Source organism: Chanodichthys erythropterus, chromosome 24, assembly GCF_024489055.1.
Source record: "Chanodichthys erythropterus isolate Z2021 chromosome 24, ASM2448905v1, whole genome shotgun sequence".
Lineage (NCBI taxonomy): Eukaryota > Metazoa > Chordata > Actinopteri > Cypriniformes > Xenocyprididae > Chanodichthys > Chanodichthys erythropterus.
Window position 1 is genome coordinate 7,016,114 of NC_090244.1, and position 6,490 is coordinate 7,022,603.

The 6,490-nt window shown below is 45.1% G+C and overlaps 1 protein-coding gene across 1 annotated transcript; it reads left to right on the forward strand.

The window, feature by feature from the left end:
- The first annotated feature begins 2,961 nt into the window (after positions 1–2,961).
- On the forward strand, positions 2,962–6,086 carry ucmab (upper zone of growth plate and cartilage matrix associated b). Its single transcript, XM_067380450.1, has 5 exons — positions 2,962–3,019; positions 3,133–3,198; positions 3,274–3,369; positions 4,562–4,660; positions 5,989–6,086. Exons 1-5 carry the CDS (start codon positions 2,962–2,964, stop codon positions 6,084–6,086), a joined length of 417 nt encoding a protein of 138 aa, XP_067236551.1.
- Positions 6,087–6,490: the final 404 nt, after the last annotated feature.

Below are 6,490 nucleotides of genomic sequence, written 5' to 3' on the forward strand. Positions count from 1 at the left end.
GTTGAGCCCAGGCGTCGCTGAAGGACTGGCGGGTGATGGCGGAACCGAAGGCTCCGCCGACCGAAGCGCAGCCGGGACTCCAGAAGGCCGCAGTAGAAGCAGTAGGACAGCCAACAAAAAGAACACCGGGGGGAGTGAGGAAGCCAACTGAAACTGAGGGACGGAGTGACGGAGCGGAGACGGAGGAGTGTAGTCCAGAGGGAAGGGCAGGCTGACGAGTGCACAAGGTGTGAGTGGAGGCAGGATGGATACTGGTGACGCTGGTGGACTGATGGGTAACGGTGGAGCAGAGGGAGGTTGGAGCCGGGGTGTAGGTAATCGCCCAGAGGTCCGAGGTGGAGATCTGGGCGAGGGGGCTTGAGGTGAAGGTTCCGTGTAAACATAACTGGATGGAGGTGGGAGAGGGAGGCAGGGAGGGAAAACAGTCTTTGGGCTGGAGGGTTCAAAAACACAGTTCATAGGAGCAGTAGGTTCGGCGGCGGCGGCGGCTGGAGCGGCTGGCTCGGCGGCGGCGGCTGGAGCGGCTGGCTCGGCGGCGGCGGCTGGAGCGGCTGGCTCGGCGGCGGCGGCTGGAGCGGCTGGCTCGGCGGCGGCGGCTGGAGCGGCTGGAGCGGCGGCGGCGGCTGGAGCGGCTGGCTCGGCGGCGGCGGCTGGAGCGGCTGGCTCGGCGGCGGCGGCTGGAGCGGCTGGCTCGGCGGCGGCGGCTGGAGCGGCTGGCTCGGCGGCGGCGGCTGGAGCGGCTGGCTCGGCGGCGGCGGCTGGAGCCGAGGGCTCGTAGGCGGCGGCGGCTGGAGAACTTTGCTCGGCGTCGGATACTGGAGAACTTTGCTCGGCGGCGGAGACTGGAGAACTTTGCTCGGCGGCGGAGACTGGAGAACTTTGCTCGGCGGCGGAGACTGGAGAACTTTGCTCGGCGGCGGAGACTGGAGAACTTTGCTCGGCCCAAAAGTCTATAAGCCAGGCCGCATGACTGGGCGGCTTGTGTGAGGCTGGAAGATGGGTACTATCCATCCCCTCATATACAATTAAAATCCCCACAGGCACTGGAGCTGGCTCTGTGGGGACTGGAGCTGGCTCTGGAGATACTGGAGCTGGCTCTGGAGATACTGGAGCGGGCTCTGGAGATACTGGAGCGGGCTCTGGAGATACTGGAGCGGGCTCTGGAGATACTGGAGCGGGCTCTGGAGATACTGGAGCGGGCTCTGGAGATACTGGAGCGGGCTCTGGAGACACTGGAGCGGGCTCTGGAGACACTGGAGCGGGCTCTGGAGATACTGGAGCGGGCTCTGGAGATACTGGAGCGGGCTCTGGAGACATTGGGGCCGCTTTCTTCCTCCTCCTCCGCTTACTGGGCCCAGTAGCGGAATATGGGTCCAGCCTGGGGCAGGCAGGGAGTTCGCTGGAGGGGTATGCGGAGGAAGCCGGAGGTTGACTGACTGGCCCGGCCAACAGTGTTTCTGGATGGACCGGACGACAACACTGATCCTGAACCTCTTCTACTAAGAATTTGGAGCCATTCAACCACAAAATTAAATTGATAGTATCGCTTAAGGAGAAACAAAAAACAGGTTCATCAAAACGGATAGTGTCGTCATCCAATCCATCCAAAAACAAGGAGATCAACTGAGCATCAGGCCAGTCAGACAAGAAAGCAAGCTCCACGAACTCCTCCACATACCTCTCCAGCGAACGACCCACCTGTAGGAGCCCGATGAGGCGATCGCCGGTTGTCAGGAGAGTGAGAGGCGCTGGAGGAGCAGGAGCCAGGGAGCTGGTGGAAGTCTCCATATTTTTTTTTTGTGGAAAATCCGGTCGTATAAGGTCCGTTCTTCTGTTACGGATGCTGGTAGAGATGAGGCTGATACGGATTTCCACAATACGAATGATATGTTTATTAAACAGAAAGCAGGAAACACCAAACATACATCTTAACAAAACAGAGAACGGACGAGGAGTGAAGGGAGTGAGTGCAATATATGGGGAGTGCTGACAATAGAGTCCAGGTGCAGGTGATCTGTGATGATGAGGAGCTGACGAAGGAAGTGAGTGCAGGTGTGGAGAACAGGAGGATTCTGGGAAATGGAGTCCAGGGAAACAAGGGATCTGTAACAGGCACAGTGAAGACTGTATTAGAAATCAAAAAATTGCTACTGTTAAAGGTGCAGTATGTAATTTTTTGACTTTACTGAAGCATAAAAATACGTTTGCAAATATTTAGGAAACATGCACATAATCATTTCCTTGAAAAACAATGCTACAGTTGGAATGTCTGTTTTTGTTTTGGTCTGTGTGATCCCGCCCACTGCCAATTTACCCAATAGTGTTTCGACACCTGGGTTGCCAGTTGGCAGAAAACACAGCGTATTGATCGCAGATTCGACCTAAAAAGCCGCAGCATCTATAAAAATCTCTATGAAAGGGAGCATATAAAAATGCAGAAAAATCAACTCATCAGCTTACAGTGTAAGTCTCATCGTCCTCCATCGACAATTGCGCTCGATCCTGTTGTGTGCTCTCAATCTGGCAACCCGCATGAGCATGGAGTCTGAGGAGGAGGTGGGGGAAACAGCGCTTGCCAATATTTTAAATTTGGACTGCAGTACCCATTTCAACCTCTAGCTGTCAATATTACATACCGTACCTTTAACTTGTATTGAATCTGAAATATTCCTTTACAAAGCAGAGTTATTAATAAATTCCCAACGCAGAAAAAAAAAGGCACCATTCCGATGTCATTTGATCGCTTTTAGGCAAGATCCCGCAGAGCTTGATCCCTGCCGCCGTCCCTTTCCGGTGCCACCCCCCACCCCAAAATCAACACATTCCCAAGACTCCACCTCTCTTTCACCCTCCTGGTCAAATTCCATTCACTGCTCTCACGACCACAAGCCCAAACTCAGGCAAGACGTCCCTGAGAACATCAGCAGCTTTTATTTTGTTCTCGCTCAGCTTAACCAAAACATGTCCTGGACGCAACCTGTTCTTCTCACCTGTCTTGTTGTTTTGTCTGCAATCACCTGTGAGTAACTGGACTGTGGTTTAATGTTGATTTACCAATGTGGGGGTCCAGCAGTGCCTGGAAAGGGTGGCAAATCTTTTGGACTTACCTCAAACATTTTTCCTCTGTTACAGTGTTCCATGGAGCCGACAGCGCCGCTGTGTCAGATAAGAGTGATGCAAAGGCAGCCAATCCTCAAGGTGACCAAAAACCCCACAATGTTTTCCATAGATCATAGTTCTTCCAACTCATCAGTGTTCTCTTCTTCACCAAAGGTGCACTGAGGAGTATCTTCATGCCAGAGGCAGATGCCTCCAGCTTCTTCAAACGGCGAAGCAGGAGGGCTGTGAAAACTCAGGATGAGATAAACGGTGAGGTTATTTGAAAACTCTTGCAAAGACTTGAATTCAAGCGAAACCCCTTTAGCAACTACAATGGACAATCCAGATCATGTGAGATATATATATATTACTGACCACAAACTTTTGAACAGTAGTGTACATATAAAAGTCTTGCAAAGTAAATGGGCATCAATCACATTACTATTGTGGCTTTTAAAACCTTTTAGTCAGGCCTGCTGTTGTAAAACATTAATAAAGAGCCCTTTTAGTAGTGGCTTGCACTGGCCACACAGGTGCTGCGTTTTGAGCCAGCTGAGGAATGCAAATACGGTACACCACAGCACATTGCAGGAACCACAGGGCAGGCTGGAGAAAACAGCATTCACTCTTCAGCTCCTGCCAGAGGTGGAGGAGGGGCTCTGCTGCTCTTTCATGCCTTTCATTTGGCTTTGACCTGGTCTGTGATTGTTAGTTTATGGTTATGGGGCTCACCAATGTTATGTTTGACTCACTTGTGGGAATTTATGACTATGTGTTCAAATGGTGAGGTAAGGACCTGGACAAGATTTTCTCTTTCATTTGGAACATCCCAAAACAGTGGAATCAAAATTTCACACATTTCTTTTTGGACTTGAAATAAACAAAATGTATTAATGTCCAGCACTGTCAGACTAAATCAGGTGATCCTATTATGTAATATACACAGTGATGTAATCAAAACAAGAACATTTTCATAATTACAGTTAAAATATGTTATAATAAAATAGGAACTGTTTACTATGGAAGCCCATTTCCGCCACATGCTTTGGTAAACCATAATTATCATAATCATAATACTGTCATACTTTCCATTATAGTAAAAGTGTAGTAACCAAGGACTGATTACCAGTTGTATAACCACAGTTTTATTACAAATACCATGGTTAAACGATGTTTAGTGTAGCAAAACCATAGTTAATTTGTGGTTACCATAGTTTAACTACATTAACCATTGTTTTTGGTTTTATTCTAGTAAAACCATTGTTAATTTTCTCATAATTTCATTATTGTATCTTTGTTTCGACTTTTTTGTCATAAATAAAGCATAATGCTTTTCTTACTGTGTTAAAAGTTACTAGAATAATTTGTGAACATTATCATACCTTGTGTCTTGATGTCTGAGCATATTTCTATTTATATTTCCTTATCTATTTCTTGCTCTCATATTTTGTTGTTTCATTAGCTGAACAGAGACAGAGGCTGGCCGCAGATGAGAGAAGGAGGGAGTATCATGAGGAACAGAGGAATGAGTTTGAGAATTACGCTGAGGAAGAGCATGACGGTGAGTCTAATCAACTCACCTGGCGGCCATATTGGATCAGACAGCATTAGTAGCATTCTGAGATCATTCAACAACACTTCGGGTTGCCTGAAGCAAACAAAATTACACATGAAGTCAGATGAACCTTGTAGTGTTTTACAAAACAGATTGACCAAATCTAACTAAAGTCTTTTTTTTTTTTGCGGTAATTTTATGTCATACACTGATTGGTCTGCGAAGCTTAAAGGGATAGTTCACCCAAAAATGAAAATTATCACGATTTACTAACCTTTAAGCCATCCTAGGTGTATATGACTATCGTCTTTCAGATTAACACAATCGGAGATATATTTAAAAATATATGTCCAAATAAACCTCCAAAGTTTATAATGGTTGTGAATGGGGGGCTGTGTTTTGAAGCCAAAAATTATACATCCATCCATAAAAAAAGTAATTCATACGACTCCAGGGGGTTAATAAGGGTCTTCTGAAGTGAAGTGATGCGTATTTGTAAGAAAAATATCCATATTTAAAACTTTATAAAATCAAGTACTAGCTTCCGGTGGACCACCGTACACAGAATGTAACAACGTAATGAAGAACATGGAGGCGCAGAGGATCGAGCAAAACAAAGCACCATTCACGGATTATAAATCTGAAATTACCATTTTTAAAGAGAAATGTCAGAGGAATTCGATATAAGACAAGAGGAGCTTAAATATGTTGCACAGCCCTGTTTGTTTGAACTGCGAGAGGCGTCTAAGATTTGGGGCAAGTCGACTTGCGCATTCTGCGTACGGTCGTCTGCCGGAAACTAGTTATTTGAATTTATAAAGTTTTAAATATGGATATTTTTCTTACAAAAATACATCGCTTTGCTTCAGAAGGCATTTATTAACCCACCTGGAGTCGTATGGATTACTTTTCTTTTATAGATGGATGCATTATTTGTGGCTTTTTGGCCTTGGAGGTTTATTTGGACGTATATTTTTAAATATATCTCTGATTGTGTTCGTCTGAAAGAAGATAGTCATGTACACCTAGGATGGCTTGAGGGTGTGTAAATCATGGGATAATTTTCATTTTTTGGATGAACTATCCCTTTAAATCTGCAGTGGTCAGGTGGTACAAGTTGAATTAACACATTGTAATTACAAGTTTAACAGCAAGTGAAGACTTTTTTCAGTTCAGAATCATTACACGTGATCATGTTGCTGTGCATAACATCAAATATTTACACAGTTATTCAAATATTATATTTGGTAACTTAAAGTGGTACTGTAGGCTTATGAGTAATCACATGAATACACAGTTCAAGTTAAAATTACTCCATTTTTACTCTCATCCAGAGCAAGACGAGCAGACCAGAGTGAAGACAGAGCAGTGGAGAGAGTTTCACTACGACGGACTCGACCCATCTTACGAATACAACCGACACACAGTCTAAAACAGTGGATAACTACTGGGAAATGGGTAGAGAGCTTACACTACTTTACAGCATATTTCTCTAAAGTCTTTTCTTAACATGCACACACCAGCACAAAAGAACTTAGCCTTATACGTGTATTCATGCATGCAGGACGTATGTAATCAATGTATCATAGTTCTTTAAAAAGATGTACATTTATTCCTATACAGGCTTTTCATAACCCTTAACTGTACGACTAATAACTCGCAAGTTTTTATTTTATTTTTATGGCTAGTTTAAAATGTTCTTCCCACATACCATAATGATAAAAGTCTTTGCACAATGTTATATAAAATCTATAACTTTTTATTTTTATTTTTCAAGAAGCTTTTACACTCAATTTCAAAGAAACACGTTTTTATTCATTTTGTGGAGGGATAATG

What these genes read in the sequence shown, in the direction of transcription:
- ucmab (XM_067380450.1), top strand. Translation starts at nt 2,962, where the DNA reads ATGTCCTGGACGCAACCTGTTCTTCTCACCTGTCTTGTTGTTTTGTCT. An exon ending in TGTTTTGTCTGCAATCACCT is followed by an intron (nt 3,020 to 3,132) that starts GTGAGTAACTGG and finishes CCTCTGTTACAG; the next exon opens with TGTTCCATGGAGCCGACAGC. An exon ending in AAAGGCAGCCAATCCTCAAG is followed by an intron (nt 3,199 to 3,273) that starts GTGACCAAAAAC and finishes TCTTCACCAAAG; the next exon opens with GTGCACTGAGGAGTATCTTC.